Below are 16,029 nucleotides of genomic sequence, written 5' to 3' on the forward strand. Positions count from 1 at the left end.
ATTTTCCAATCTTGGGTTGAGCTCCGATCGACGCCGACCATATTAAGTTGCTAGGAGATGCCCGTTGAGAATGTTTCAACTTGAGGCTCGGCAATGCCGGTTGAGAATTTTGTTCAGGACCATTCATAGGGCTCTGACTCAGTTAACTGCTCGGAAAAACCCGGGAGATTTGTCCCTGATGTGTAGTGCGGAAGTTAACGTCGAGCCATTGTTCTGGTGAGAAGCATCCGGTTGCTACTGTAGAATAATAATGTGTCAATTGTAGTCGAGTGGAAAATTGGTGTCACCACTATGCTGCACCTGCTCGGATTCGGCACCCTCGACGCAAATGACTGTTCATTCCAGTTTGCATGATCGGCTCTGGCTCTAGCTCGGGAAAAATCCAATCGGTCATCTACCTCGGAGATCGATAATGCTGCCTGATCATCCAATCTGCTTAATTCGATCGCCAATTTTGGAAACGGTGCAAGGCTCGAGGTGGATCGCTGAAGTCGGGCACGGTCGGACTACAGTCTACGACCGGCATAGACTAGGGCATCGAGGCGGTGATCACTCCAGCATTCCGGAAACTTCAACAACGCCACCCTCTACTTACAGCGAACTGCACTGGTAAGGACACGTGTAATCCACTATCTCAATTCTGCGTATCACTGCCACTTCCAACCAGTTAGAATGCATGCAATATTTGTTTTTTACTTCCGTTATTCAGCCATTTTGTTATGCTTTTATTTTCTGCCACTTTGTTATTCCCCCTCTATCCCGCCTTTAATCTGGGTTTTCTTCATCCAAAGCAGGAAGAAACACACAGGATATTATGGTATTGGGAAAGGATGACAATGGTGATGGCGATGAATTGATTAACCATTACAGAAAGGATTACAGATAGTATATCAGAAGTCTACCACTAAAGACTCCTAACTATTAGGCTAGTAGAATTAGACTTAATCTCCTACCACACACTAACATACTATAGACATAACAATAATAATAATAATAATAATAATAATAATAATAATAATAATAATAATAATAATAATAATAATAATAATAATAATAATAATAATAATAATATAAACTGTACTAACACACCCCCTCAAGCACAAGGTGGGTGAAGCACAACATTGAGCTTGTCCCGTAGTAGTGTGAACCTCGGCCCTGGTAGCGGTTTGGTGAGAACATCCGCTAGTTGATCTTTGGTAGAAATAAAGTTAACCAGAAAGTCCCCCGAAGCAACTTTGTCACGAACGAAATGGTAATCAATCTCCACATGTTTCGTCCGAGCATGAAATACCGGATTAGCACACAGATATGTAGCACCCAAGTTATCACACCACAAAGTAGACGGTTGGCCAGAGTGCAACCCTAGCTCCCGAAGTAGAGATACAATCCATGTGACTTCAGCTACAACATCAGCTAGAGCTTTATACTCGACTTCAGTAGAGGAGCGGGCTACTGTGCGTTGCTTCCGAGAGAGCCAGGAAACAAGATTAGTCCCCAGGAAAACAGCAAACCCACTTGTACTCTTCCTGTCAACAGGACAACCGGCCCAATCCGAGTCTGAATAAGCATGAATGGTCGTAGTCGAGGACGGTGATAGCCGTAACCCATAATCAATAGTTCCCTTGATGTACCGTAACACACGTTTGACCATAGCCCAGTGATCCGTAGTGGGTGAATGCATAAACTGACAAAGACGGTTTACTGCATAGGAGAGATCAGGACGTGTGATAGTGAGATACTGTAGTGCCCCAACTATACGCCGAGGCTGGTGTCGCTAGTGGTTTGTAATCCAACATCCCGGAGCGATTCAATAAGTCATTCATATAGCGCCGCTGTGACAGAACCATGCCCGAGTCTGATTGTACTGTTTCAATCCCCAAGAAAAAACCTGGTCTTCCGAGGTCCCGAATCTTGAAGATAGAGTCTAGACGCTGGAGCAAGGAGTTGACCAAGACAGCGTCACTTCCCATCATGATTATGTCGTCAACATACACTAACAGATAAACCTGTGAATTAGACGTGGTGTAGTAAAATAGCGAGACATCAGTTTTGGACGATGAAAAACCAGCCGAAACTAGGAAATCATGCAGCCGTTTAAACCAACCCCTCGGAGCCTGTTTAAGACCATATAGAGAGCGCTGTAAGAGACAAACATGACCTGGGTGTGCCGGATCTTCATACCCTGGGGGCTACTTCATATATACTGTTTCAGCTAGATGCCCGTTTAGGAAGGCATTATGAACATCCAGCTATCGTAATGTCCAGTTGTTCGTTATAGCCATAGAGAAAAGGATACGAACCGTGGTCGGTTTGACAACCGGGCTGAAGGTATCAAAAAAATCTTCACCAGCTACCTGATTAAACCCTTTGGCTACAAGTCGTGCTTTGTAGCGCTCGATCGAGCCGTCTGCATTCCGCTTAGTGCGGAAGACCCACTTGCACCCAATGATATTCATAGTTGGATTCGGTGGAACAAGACGCCAAGTGTTGTTGTGGAGCAGAGCATTGAACTCTTGGTCCATAGCGTCACGCCACTATGGATGCCCAACTGCTTGGGAATAGCACGTCAGATCAGTCGTTGCAGTTAGGGCCTGGAACTCCTCAGTGGTTCCTTTTGTCATGTGACGAAGGCGCATGACATGCCCCCTATCTTGAGGTTGTGTCCGTCTAACTCGTTTACGAGGCCGGACAGGTGGTGCCGCGGGCTCAATAGCCAACAGTGGTGCTTCTCGAGCCAAGGGAATAGGCTCAACTACTGGGGGCACAGTCCCTGTAGGTATAATGGGACTAGAGGCCCACGAATAGCTATCGGTGTTGCAACCATTTGCTGGGAACCTGTAGCAAAAGGGAAAACAGATTCGTTAAACCGCACATGGCGACAGATATAGGTTTTCCCGCTGGTTAGATCCATGCACCTGTATCCCCTATAAGAAGGTGGGTAACCTAAGAAGACACAAGGTGTTGAGCGGTATTCCATCTTATGCTGATTATAAGATCGTAGATGGGGAAAACACTCACACCCAAACACCTGGAAAAATTGATATGGTGGGGCCTTTTTATAGAGACGAGAGTAGGGACTTTCATAATTTAGGACTGAGGATGGAAGATAATTTATTAAACACGTGGCAGCTTCAAAAGTGTAGTCCCAATATTGTTGTGGGACGGACCCTTGAGCGAGGAGAGCCAAGCCCGTTTCGACAATATGCCTGTTTTGACGCTCAACTCTCCCGTTTTGTTCATGCGTGTAGGCACATGACTGCCGGTGATTAATTCCCAGGTTTTGAAACGTGGTATGTAATTTTCTGTATTCACCCCCTAGGTCCGACTGTATAGATTTGATAGAGCGCGAAAACTGCCGCTCTACCAAGACGCGAAAAGAATCAAACGTTTTATAAATGTAAGATTTTACCCGTAATGGGTAAAACCAGCAATAGCGGGAGAAAACATCAACAAATAATAAAAAGTACCGAAAACCACTAGAAGAGATTATCGGGGCAGGCCCCCAGATATCTGTATATAATAGATCTAGTACATTTTCACTACTATTATTTACTCTATCTAGCTTGAAACGTGATGATTTGTCGAGGTGACAAGCTGAACACGACCCGACTGCGTGACTATTTGGAGTAACCGAAACATGTGACATGATTTTATTTTGCACCACATTGTGAGGATGACCTAGCCTGCGGTGCCACACAGCCTGTAGCTCGAGATGAGACAAAAGCAAACGGACTCCGGGAAACAGATAGTGCATACAGACCTCCCGAGGCGGGACCCTTAAGCAGAACTGCCCTGGTTTTGGAATCCTTCACAAAAAAGCAATTGTCATGAAACTAAAAAAAAAAACTCGATTTTCTTTAGCAAATTTTTGAACGGACAATAATGGTACGGTTAATTTTGGAACATATAAGACATTAGACATATGCAAGGGTTTTGACACGGATTGAATGGATACATGACCAACTCGCGAGATAACCAAACCTGTACCATTTCCCACGCGCAGAGTGACTGGGCCACCATATTCATCAGAGTTGGACAGCATGTTCACGTCGGGAATTGCATGTGACGAGGCCCCGGTGTCCGGGTACCACGCATCCGGAGGTGGTGCGGCTGCCGTGGTGTCACCGGAGACAGCTACGTTGGCTTGGGCGGGCGGCTGCATGTTGTAACGCTTGTAGCAATAAATCGCCGAGTGACCATGAGATCTACAGATTTGGCATCTCGGAGATCCCCGGCCACCATTTCGTCTGCCACGATTGTTGTTCCGGCCACCATTGCAACCGCGGCGACCACCATCTGCATTCGGATTGCCGTTGCCGCGCCCACGCCAGGCGTACATTGCAGTGTGGTTGCTGCCACTGCCTACATCCGCCGGAGGAGCAAGATCATCGCCGAGAATAAAATCTGCCGCCTGCAGATAATCCGAGAGGGTGGGCAGACCAACTGGAGCGTTGGCAGTGAGCGATGCAACATGGGACCTGTACTCCGGGCGCAGACCACGCAGAACATACAAGTTCTGTTCGGCCAGTGAGAGCGGTGAGCCGGCTTGCGCAAGAGCTTCCACTAGAATCTCCACACGCCCGAGGTAGTCCGCCGGAGATGCGTTGCCCTGCCGGAGCGCTTGGAACTGACCAAGCAAATTTAGGCATTTCGCCTGAGTGTTGGAGCCGAGTGCCGTAGTGATGGACCTCCACACGTCTGCCGCCATATTTCGGCCAACCGCCAAATGGAGCACCTCATCTGACATTGAGGAGATAAGGAGGGAGAGGATCGACTGATCCTGTTGCACCCATGCCTTGTACGCCGAATTCGGAGTAGGCTCGGCGGTAGTGGTTCCCGAACTGAACTCGTCGATGGAGGAAGCGACCATGGCCGCCGGCTAGGGATGGCTCCCGTCAATGAACCCGATGAGATCATGGCTACGCAAGAAGGGGAGCAGCTGGGTACGCCAGAAGAGAAAATTACGTTGCGTGAGCTTCATTGAAATAAAATGGTGAGCTCCAGCGAGGGGGTTGACGCCGGCCGGGGAGGAGCCACCGGCGGCGGACGGGGTTCTTTCGGAGGAGTTGGAAGACATGGCGGAGGGGGTTACGTAAAAATTAGAGAGAGGATCGATTAGTTAGGCTGATACCAGATTAATGCGATGAATTGATTAACCGTAACAGAAAGGATTACAGATAGTATATCAGAAGTCTACCACTAAAGACTCCTAACTATTAGGCTAGTAGAACTAGACTTAATCTCTTACCACACACTAACATACTATAGACATAACAATAATAATAATAATAATAATAATAATAATAATAATAATAATAATAATAATAATAATAATAATAATAATAATAATAATAATAATAATATAAACTGTACTAACAATGGCAAGTCCTGCCTCTTTCTTTCCTTTTGAAGCGGCTGAAGAGGCCAACTTCCCGTTCATGCTATTAGAGGAAACATGAACCGTCTATCTACCTTGAATGCAATTACAAGAGGATGAAACCTATATACACAGACTATAAGGTAAAAGAAAAGGATTAATACATGCAACGGCGCATCTATTCCAATTACATGTCTACTGGGAGTCTAGAAGATTGAGCATCCCAGGTACAAGGGAACAACGATAAACTCTGGTTGGATCAACTACATGTAGGAGCAGATGCTTCACTGTCCAAGTTGCGCTTGCTCGTTCATCTTCTCTGTGTCTCTTCTGTAGTAAATTGGCGAAGGCAACTCCTGCATGTGGCCTCTGATGAAATGATTGCACGCGGTGTAGGTGGTAATGTGCAAAAATACACCCTGTTACTCCCTCAAATGGCGATAAACAGAGGAAATGAATCAGTAACCAGTGCGGTCCCATGGTCGTGGCGATGGCTTGGTACCTTGAAAGCCTGGGTTCAAGTCCTCTCCCAATTTTCAGAATCTTCATTAGCTCCTTGCAATTCCAGATTTTCTCCCAATTTCCAGAAATTTTTTGAAGCTTCTCCAGAATTTTTTGTACCTCTTTGCTTGTTGATGATGACGTAACTCTTTGTTGCGTTCCCCACAGACGGCACCAAAATGATAGTAACTCTTTGTTGCGTTCCCCACAGACGGCACCAAAATGATAGTACTAATTCCTACGTACTGTATGTATACATAAATGTGTGTATGAACAAGACAAGAATATAGATCAAAAGGGCTCTTTTATTCATCTTTATTCTTGGTCTTTCTTTGTGTATGTAGAGAGAAGGGAGAGCTTTGGCTCAAAAGAGAGAGAGAGAGAGAGAGTAGTCTAAAAAGTGGAACCCCCTAACCCAAAGGGCCAAAGGCCATTTTATAGGATCCACCGAGGTGGCGGGTTTGACCCGTCACCTTTGACCCCGACCCGTAGGCCAAGACCCGAACCGCGAGACCCTGACCCGACTGTAAGCGATGGCACGGACCCGGGGTATATAACTTGTTAATGGCTATGTTATTTGTTGAAATCCTTGGAAGTTGATCTTCGGCACCAGCCACTCTATTCACTGACAGCAAATCAGCCTTAACTATTGCTGAAAATCCTGTAAAACTGTATTCAATGAAAGGACAAAACATATTGAGCTGGACTGCCACCTCATAAGGGAGAAATTACAGAATGGAACAATCAAGTTGTTACATGTTCCTACCACAAATCAACTAGCTGACGTTTTTACTAAACCTCATGCTCCAACCACCTTCACCTTTTTCACATCCAAGCTTGGTCTACATAATATGTATGATCCAGCTTGCGGGGGATATTTGAAGATAACCAAGCCAGCAGCCAAGTGTGCCAAGCAAAGTAGACAGTTAGTTAGGCTTTCTTGTTCTGTTACTTTCTGTTAGGAAGTTAGCAATGTAAATAGCTTTTATATTTGTTTTCCCTCCCTGTATATAAGCCACCCTTTGGCTCTTGGTTACAGATGATAATGAATTCTCCTTTTGTTCTAACCTTCCTCCTCTTCTAAATTTTGTTAGTGCATGCGCCCGGCTGTGGCTATGTTGTGTGCCAAACGCGCACAACATGTAGCCCTTTTTTTTTCCATTCTTCCCACCCCTTGCAGGCCAATTCTTCTCCTCATTATTTCTTCCCCACACTAGTTATTAACCCCACCCAAGAGAAAGCATCTTACATTATCCCCCAATTCTCCCCTTATAGTGGATACTATTAGTATTGGTCGTTTTTCCCCTACATGTTTCATGTGTTGTGAGATGTGTGTCGTAGGTTATCATGAGAAAATATTGAACAAAATATTAATATTTGTTATATTTGTTTAAAATACTTGGTAAATATATATATATATATATATATATATATATATATATATATATATATATATATATATATATAACATATTTTGTATTATAAGTTTATAACTTTGATATTTAATTAGAAGATAATGTAAAAAGAAGACAATAGACAATGTAGTGAATATAATAAATTAATAAATTTGAAGGTAAAGAATCTTTGAATTGTATAAAATAAAGATAATATAACTAATGAAATTATAACTCTTTTTAATTTTTTATAATGAATACTTTTTAAATAAAGGCATTATAGACATCTAATTCTAAATTAATTAAATGGATATATATATATATATATATATATATATATATATATATATATATATATATATATATATATATATATATATATATATAGAGAGAGAGAGAGAGAGAGAGAGAGAGAGAGAGAATATAGAGATTAGGATTGAAAGTTATGATAATATTAAGATATTTGTTATTTGGTGTAATACTTACAACTAGACTTCAATTAATGAGTTTGGTTAGGTATATATAGGAAATTTAAGGGTATACAACTACTACATTAATAGCATGTGGCTATTTAAGGTCTCTAGTCCTATAACTGTTTACTTTAATTCCTCATACACCAACTAGACCTCTCACTACTCACTTTTTTTTTTGGTGAGGAAAGAGAGGCTAAGCCTCAGATTAAGTGATTCTACGATAACTGCCCCCCCCCCCCCCCCCCCCCCCCCCCGCGTTATGAGCTAGGAGGGAAACAAGACCTTCCATTGCGTTTGTGAACACACTCGTGCCCCAATCTTTCTCTTGCGCAAGATTAGCCAAGAAATCTGCGCATGCGTTACCCTCCCTGAAAGTGTGGTTGAACGAGATCCCCTCGAATCTGGGCACCAAGTCAACACAGTCGTGTAGCAGTGTACACCCAGAATCATCCGCATCGTCTTCACCATGTAGGAGATCAATGATGGCTTTGGAGTCCATCTCCACCATCACCCGAAGAACCCCCTTTTCGAGGCAGAGCCATAGACCCTCCCTTAGGCCCCACAATTCTGCTACGAAGCTATTGGCTTTACCGATCTTTGTTGTGAAACCCCAAACCAGTCTCCCCGTGCTGTCTCGAACTAATCCACCTGCGGAAGCAAGGCCCGAACTACGTTTGGCTGCTCCATCCGTGTTAAGCTTGAACCAACCTTGTCTTGGAGGGAGCCACTGAACCCAGACTGCGCGCGCTTTGAACACTTCCCCTATTTTTTAGAGACTAGAGAGCTCTCTAACCTGTGAATTAACCTAATGCACAGTTGCTAGAGGAGTGTTCTTTTGATGTTGGAACGTCCAAGCATTTCTGTTTTTCCATATTGACCACAAAGTAAACAAAAAAAAAAAAGATGGCCAGTGTCGAATGTGATGAGTGGAACAATTTTTTTTGATCCAATGTTCCACCGTCCAGTGAATGGGAAAGCTAAAGTCTGGAGGTGTATCCGAAAGCTTCCACGTGACCTGAGTTGTGCCGCACTCCCAAAAAAGATGCCTTAGAGACTCTTCTTCTGAACCGCAACAAGGGCAAGAATTGGACTCTGCAATGTGTCTCCTAAACCGTTCAACGTTGGTCAGCAGCCGTCCTTTGAGAATGAGCCAGATAAAGACCTTAATTTTTTCCCAGCAGTTCAACTTCCATATCCACTCCCAATCATTATTGTCACCATCCATATTCCAGCAGTTCAACTTCCATATCCCTGCAACACAAGAGTAAGCAGATTTTGTCGTAAACTTACCTAATTCGCTGTTTGTCCATCCAATGGAGTCTCTCGCCCTATCATTGAGCGTGATCGGTATCGCACGGATGTTGTTGATTATATTCTCTAGAAGAATCTCTTGTAGTTTCGGTAGGTCCCAAGTTCTGCTAGGAAAGATGAAGTCACTCACCATGCAAGACTCGAGGCCCTCCGGTACTACAACATTCTGATCAAGGCCAAGCGGAATGTTTCCTACCCACCAATCTGTCCAAACATTTATCGAGCGACCATCCCCAACTTTCCACACAGCGTTGGATATGACTGTTCTTCTACCTCTGATGATGCTTTTCCAAGCCCACGAGGCGTTACCTGGCACCGAGGAGGAAAAGAACTCCCCTTGTTTCACGTACTTATCTCTCATGACTTTGACCCAGAGCTTATCAGAATTGCCACACATTTGCCAAGCAAGCTTAGCGAGAAGAGCGTCGTTGAAATGGCTTGCTTTCCGAAGACCGAGCCCTCCAGAGTCGCGGGGTTGACATACTTCATCCCAATTTACCAAATGAATTTTCTTCTTATCTTGGGTATCCCCCCACAAAAAGTCCCTACAAATCTTATCAATATTATCGCACGTGCCTTTTGGGAGGGCTAGAGCTTGCATTGTGTACACAGGGATCGTCGCAAGGGCCGACTGCGTGAGAATCCTTCTTCCTGCGAGACTAAGTGAATCACGCTTCCACCCTGAGAGTCTCTTCTTCATTTTTTCCAGAATATACGCGAAACTATCTTTAGAAACTCTCTTATGTAAGATGGGGATACCCAAGTATTTGCCCATGTTGTCTGACACCGGGATCCCCGCCACCTCTCCAAGTCGCCGTTTGACCCTATCACAAGTGTTAGGATAGCAAAAAATAATAGATTTATTAAGATTGATGGACAAACCTGATTGCGTGAAAACTTGTCAACCACCGATAGAATGGATCTGAGTTGTTGTTCCGAAGCTTCACCAAAGAGAATAAGGTCATCTGCAAAGAACAGATGCGAGATGTCCGAGCCCCCACGAGCCACCTTGTAGGGTTTCCAACGACCAGAGTTGACTTCCTCTTGAATTGCCCAAGAAAGGGTCTCCATGGCTAGAATAAAAAGATAAGGGGCCAAGGGGTCACCCTGCCTCACTCCTCTACCCACCCCAAAGGCGGGAAGCTTGCCCCCGTTCCAGTTGATAGAAATGGTGCTTTCTTTGAGAGAAAACATGATAAGAGAAATCAAACGAGAAGGGAAGTTAAACTTGCTGAGAACCGCCTCTAGAAACCCCCAGTCAAGACTATCGTAGGCCTTATGGATATCCAGTTTGAGGACCATGAAGCCCTTCTTGCCCTTAGCTTTAGTCATATTATGTATCACTTCTTGAGTCAAGACCACATTGTCCAGCGTAGACCTTCCCGGTAGAAAACTATTTTGGAACGGGCCCACCATTTTCTTCATGATCGGTTTAAGCCGATTGACCAGGACTTTGGAGACAATTTTGAAAATCACGTTTAAAAGCGTGATTGGCCTGAAGTCCCCCGCATTTTCAGGATTCTCTTTTTTGGGAATTAGGGTCATGTAAGCTTCCAACATACCGCTTGGGATGGTACCTGAAGTGAGACAAGAGTTAACAAAATGTGTTACCGAGTCACCCACGATATCCCAATAATGCCGATAAAACGCTGCTTGGATTCCATCAGGACCCGGACTCCCAAAGCGTTTCATGCCGAAGACAGCCTGGCGGACCTCATTTACCGTAGTAAGTCGGATCAAGCTTTGGGCCTGTCTATCACTAATGGCGCGACCGCTCACGAAAGTAGGGGCCTCTCTAATATCATCTTGATTCCTGCCAACAAGACATTTGAAAAAATTAGTGATGTGTTCTTTAATGATTTGAGGATTGGAAATCCACTCACCGTTGACTTTTAGCATGGTGACCCTAGCACGATTCCTTCTAACCAAGGTTGCTCGATGATAGAAAGTAGTATTTCTGTCACCGTCCTGAATCCAGTCCTTGCGAGATTTTTGATGCCAGAAAACCTCCTCTTGTTTCAGGATATCGTGGAGATTGTCAATAAAGGTCTTTTTAAGCTTCATCAAACCCATGTCGGAGCCGTAGTTAGGCGTGGCCTGGATCCCCGCGATTCTTGCAAGAGTGTTTCTTTTCCTATGGAAAATATTCCCGAAGGTTTTGTGATTCCAATCTTTAGACAGCTTGGCCAGCTGATCAATGGCTCCTGAAATGTTATCTGGGAAAGAATTCCAGGCTAGATGTCAGATGCCCCGATAGTCTTCTCTCAAGAGCCAAGTCGCTTCAAACCTGAAAGGCCTCTCCTTTCTCGGAGGTGGGGAGCCCGCCACGCTATCAAACTGAATAGGATGGTGGTCGGAGTGCGTGCAAGGCAGGATGTGGGCTTTTCCCTTCGGAAAGAAGAGCTGAGCCTCCATATTCCAAAGAACCCGATCCAGCTTCCTTCTAAGCGTGACCCTTTCTCCCACTTTCCTATACCACGAAAACCTGGATCTAGAAGTCCCAAGGTCCATGAGCCCACAGTCATTCACAGCTTCTAAGAACCTATCAACAGAACTGGCAACGATCTCGCCAACCCCCCATTGGTCGGCTTGCCCCGAGATGTCATTAAAGTCTCCAAGCATCACCCAAGGGTCTTTGAAGGAATTGGAATACTCCTTACAGCCCTGCCAAAACAAATCTTTTGCCCTACGAGTGGGCCTAACATAAGCAAAGGAAATACGAAAGTTCTTACCGTCATGGCGAGGGATCAACGTATGGATGGATTGAGAGTTATGTCCCACCACTGTTAACGGGACACGATCTTTATTCCAAACCAGAAGAAGACCACCCGCAAACCCAAGAGGATCAACCATAAAGGAAGAACAGAAACCCAGCTTGTCAGCCATATTCAGTAAACCACCAGCCTCTTTAGTCTTTGTTTCCAGAAAGCAAAGAGCGCCAACCTCAGATCTTTTAAGGAGCTCCCTGGCGTGACGCCTGGTGCCTCCACTCTTGACACCCCTACAGTTCCAAGCAATAACAGTCATTGGGAAACAACGGGGGTGGGGGAAAAAATATTACTGCTTTCCTCCGGTGCGTTATTCAGGTCCATAGAATGGACAGTGCTGACTGAGGGGTGTCCAAAAACTAACGCGCCAGAGTTGGCCAACGACTTGTCCACCGGGCTAATGTTACTAACGCCATTTTGCACGTTAACCTTGTCTGTTCTCTTTCTGCCTTTCCTGCCATTGGCTTTTTTGGTCCCTAAGCTGCTAACCTTCTCTGCCATTCCAGCATTGTCATCCACGTGGGATTCACTCTGAAAGCCAAAGTTAATGTTAGTGTTATTTAAATCAAGGGTGGCAGCAGATTTACCTGCGTCAGCGACGGAGTTTGTAAGGCCACCGTGGGCTTCCCTTTCCGACGCTGGAGGTATGTCCCCATTACTGAGCTGCACCGAATCCTCTTGGAGCGCTGAGAACATGTTGGGAGACTGAGCCGGAGCCTTCCCCTTGTCCTTTTGCGACGTGTTAGGAGGTTGTGATAGTGCCTTCCCTTTTTCTTTTTGCGTCACCTTGGGAGGGGACTTCTTGTTCTGTTTTCCCTGTTTCGCGTGCTTATTTTGGACGATCATCCACTGCCCATACCTCCGCATCTCCGGTGTAGGTTCCGAAGGGGTGTTGACGATGGTCTCTGTCTGTTCCATAGGAGAGGCGGCCTGTTGTTCCGGCTGATCAACAGCCACCTGCTTGTTCTTTGGACAGACATTGGATCTATGTCCTACTTCTCCACAACCAAAACAAATGGTATGGAGTCCCTCGAATTCCACCTGCTGAATCCAATCATCCACAATAATCATAGACGTGAGAGGTTTCTTGAGGTCTACTTCCACCGCAGCCCGTGCAAAATGTCCCTGATCAACTCCAGTGGTGGTTCTGTCCAGTTTCACCGGAGTTCCCACCTGTCGAAGAATCTGTTTGATTGTGTCGTCTCGAAAGAGCTCCACCGGTAGTCCTGGCAACCTAACCCAGACTGTCATCTTCTCAACGGTAGCTTTGGCCGGATTGAACCTTGGGGTCCAACGTTGAGGCACGACATAATGGTTGAAAACTTTATAGGGATCGCCAACAAGGGCGTTCATGCAGTCACTCGCCCGATTGAAACGGGCAACTTACCAGTTATAACCCAGATCAATCAACTGAAATTTTCCCTCTGTGTTCCACATCCTAGAGAGGCGGTTTAGCATAAGGTTAAACGCGATCCGCTTACCAAGAAATTTCAGAGTCAGAGCGTTCCTCTAAGGTTGGACGATTTCTTTCCGGAGCTCCTTTGAGAACGTGACCACCGGGACACCCAGTGGGTTCTCCGGGGGCACCACATCCTTCTCCAAGGCCGCTAAAATCTCATCGTTGAGCCAGCCATCGTTATCAGCTTCAACCATCGCGTCATCGCCGGATTCAGGGACGGCCGTAGTCGCCGTCACCGCGTCCGCAAATGATCTCTTAGACCCCCTGAATCTCTTGAAGGTCCTTGCCGAATCTCCATCTGGTGGGGCGCCGGGCGCCGGCGGTAGATCCGCCGGAGCATGCATGGGAAAGGAAAGAGCGGGAAAACAGGATCACTCTCAGACTTACCAAAAGAAACCAACGGTCGTGTTATTACACTCTAATAGTTAAGAATTGTTCAATCAATTACCTTATCCTCTCACTACTCACTTTAATTCCTCATACACCAGAGTTGAGCAGAAGTGCGTGAGAAACAATCCTAGAGATATTCGTGTTGATTCTACAACAACAGTCCACGATCACTCAACCTTCATCAGTCAAAAACTATGGTCGGACGTTAGTACAAATGTTACAATTATTGATTGTCACATAATTATGTAGCTACGTGACTTATTTTCTTACACCACAATACCAGGGTTTGAATGCGATTTTTAACTATTTTATTGGCTTATAAAACACAAAATTGTGTACAGAAAGGTATCTTGTTTTGAATTAAAATGCATAGTTCATATTATAAGTCATTGTAAACCTATAATTTTCTAGTATCAATCAAGAATTATACTTAAGAGTGAAACGATATTAATTACCTTGCGTCTTGTCTCCAAATACATCGTTCTTACTATCATTATATCTTGTATTTTTATACCTAATTTTGCATTGGTATAGAATGGGAGAAGAATTTAAATAACATCACTCATATTTTTGCAAGTATACTTTTTGCTATTCCCCATGTATACTCTAGTTTTCATAACATTGCATTGGTGTCACATTAAAAGTTTTGTGACTTGTTCTTCATTATTTCTTTATATTTACTTTACATTTTCCTATGCATCTATAAACACCAAACATTTGAATTAGTTCCATCCATTACTTAAACTTTAATAGTTGGAATAATCTTTTAAAGTAACGGCTACATAATCTTGATAAAATATTTGTAATAATTTATTAGAAATCATCTATTTTTATTTATATTTTTAATAATTTGATTAAATTTGCATACTTTATAATAATTAGATTGAGTTCTATTTTTTGTATTATATCTCCTTATGAGAATAAAGAGATATATTATATGTCTATGATTGGGGACTATAAACCCTTTAAGTATATAAAAATGTGTATCGTATTTTAGTATTTTTAGTGTAATCCCTCATCAAATTATAAATATTTTTTATGATATACACACAATAATTTTAACAATTATACCATAGTGTAACACATATAAGCATATATATGTGACCCTAATTAGATTTTTAACAATCTCCCACTAGATCACATATCTACAATTTTAATAAGAGCCAATAATGTTAGACTCTTAACTGGAATAAAAAAAAATGTCCGTACTATTGTTTCTTAAAATTAATGGTTAATATTATTTTAATTTTAGTAATTTTTAATGATTTTCCTTATTTACCCTCTATTATATTATTTTCTTCCCTAAAATAACCACAAATTCAGTTAGTATAAACTTTAATAACGGAATATTCTGTTAACTATTTATTATTCTTAACATACTCATTAATTTATATAAGAAAGGTTTTAGGTTCGAACCACATCCCAATTAGAGTTGGCATAATTGTTAAACATATATTATGAATATGTTAAAATGTATTAAAAATATATATAATATAAAATTTAACATAAACTTTGGTCAAATAATTTGATGAGAAGAGAAGAAGAGCGGTTTAGAGTTGAAGCATAATGTGATGGGAAGGCAACAGAATCATTTTTTGTTATTCATCTTGGAGGTTCAGCCAGCTTATATACATGGTGTAAAAGGAGGTAGCGGGAAGAAGAAGTTACAACTAACAAGATATGGAAATTACAAAATAAACCCTGAGCTATATTACATTAGGGTCCCTGAGCTTTGAGTTTGAGTCTTCCTTGTTGTTCAATACCCCCCGTAAGCTGGAGCATGCAAGTCTTGTATGCCCAGCTTAGACGTGAAACTTTGAAACTGAGCAATCGGTAAGGGCTTTGTGAAACCATCCGCTATTTGATTGGCAGACGATACCGATAGAATCTTGAGTAGTCCTTGATTTAATTTCTCCCAGACAATATGACAATCGATATCAATATGTTTTGTGCGTTCATGGAATACATGATTCTCGGCTATAGCTATTGCTGATTTGCTATCACAAAATAAGTTTGCTGGCTTGTCCATATTGACTTGTAGGTCTTGAAGGAGGAAAGTTAACCATTGTATCTCATAAACCGTAGCAGCTAAGGCACGGTATTCAGCTTCGGAGGATGATTTGGACACAGTAGCTTGCTTTTTGGATCTCCACGAGATGAGCGATGATCCTAGGAACACACAGTAGCCCGTGATAGACTTTCAAGTTTCACTGCAAGTTGCCCAGTCAGAATCTGAAAACACTTTTAAGTTGTAAATCCATATTGACGGGATAAAGAAGCCCTTGGCTTGGTGATTTTTTAATATACCGTAGGACCCGGTGTGCAACCGTGAGGAGTTGATCTGTAGGTGCATCTA

General features: G+C 43.3%; 1 protein-coding gene across 1 annotated transcript; it reads right to left on the reverse strand.

Moving 5' to 3' along the window:
• Window positions 1-6,524: 6,524 nt before the first annotated feature.
• Window positions 6,525-13,177, reverse strand: LOC109154684. The gene is made up of 7 exons (XM_019302418.1): window positions 12,189-13,177; window positions 11,344-12,057; window positions 9,955-11,190; window positions 8,704-9,880; window positions 8,551-8,605; window positions 8,028-8,393; window positions 6,525-6,547 (listed from the first exon to the last, which is right to left on the reverse strand). The coding sequence occupies exons 1-7, from the start codon at window positions 13,175-13,177 to the stop codon at window positions 6,525-6,527; spliced, it is 4,560 nt and encodes a 1,519-aa protein (XP_019157963.1).
• Between the last annotated feature and the right edge of the window lie 2,852 nt (window positions 13,178-16,029).

Source organism: Ipomoea nil, unplaced genomic scaffold (assembly GCF_001879475.1).
Source record: "Ipomoea nil cultivar Tokyo-kokei standard unplaced genomic scaffold, Asagao_1.1 scaffold2653, whole genome shotgun sequence".
Classification (NCBI taxonomy): Eukaryota; Viridiplantae; Streptophyta; class Magnoliopsida; order Solanales; family Convolvulaceae; genus Ipomoea; species Ipomoea nil.

Bases quoted from the DNA above. Each gene is read 5' to 3' on its own strand.
- LOC109154684 (XM_019302418.1), bottom strand. From the start codon at position 13,177: ATGAACGCCCTTGTTGGCGATCCCTATAAAGTTTTCAACCATTATGTC. The intron at 12,058-12,188 runs GTTAGTTTTTGG...TTGGAACTGTAG, and splicing joins TCGTTGGCCAACTCTGGCGC to GGGTGTCAAGAGTGGAGGCA. The intron at 8,394-8,550 runs GTTAATTCACAG...TTGCTTCCGCAG, and splicing joins CTCTAGCAACTGTGCATTAG to GTGGATTAGTTCGAGACAGC.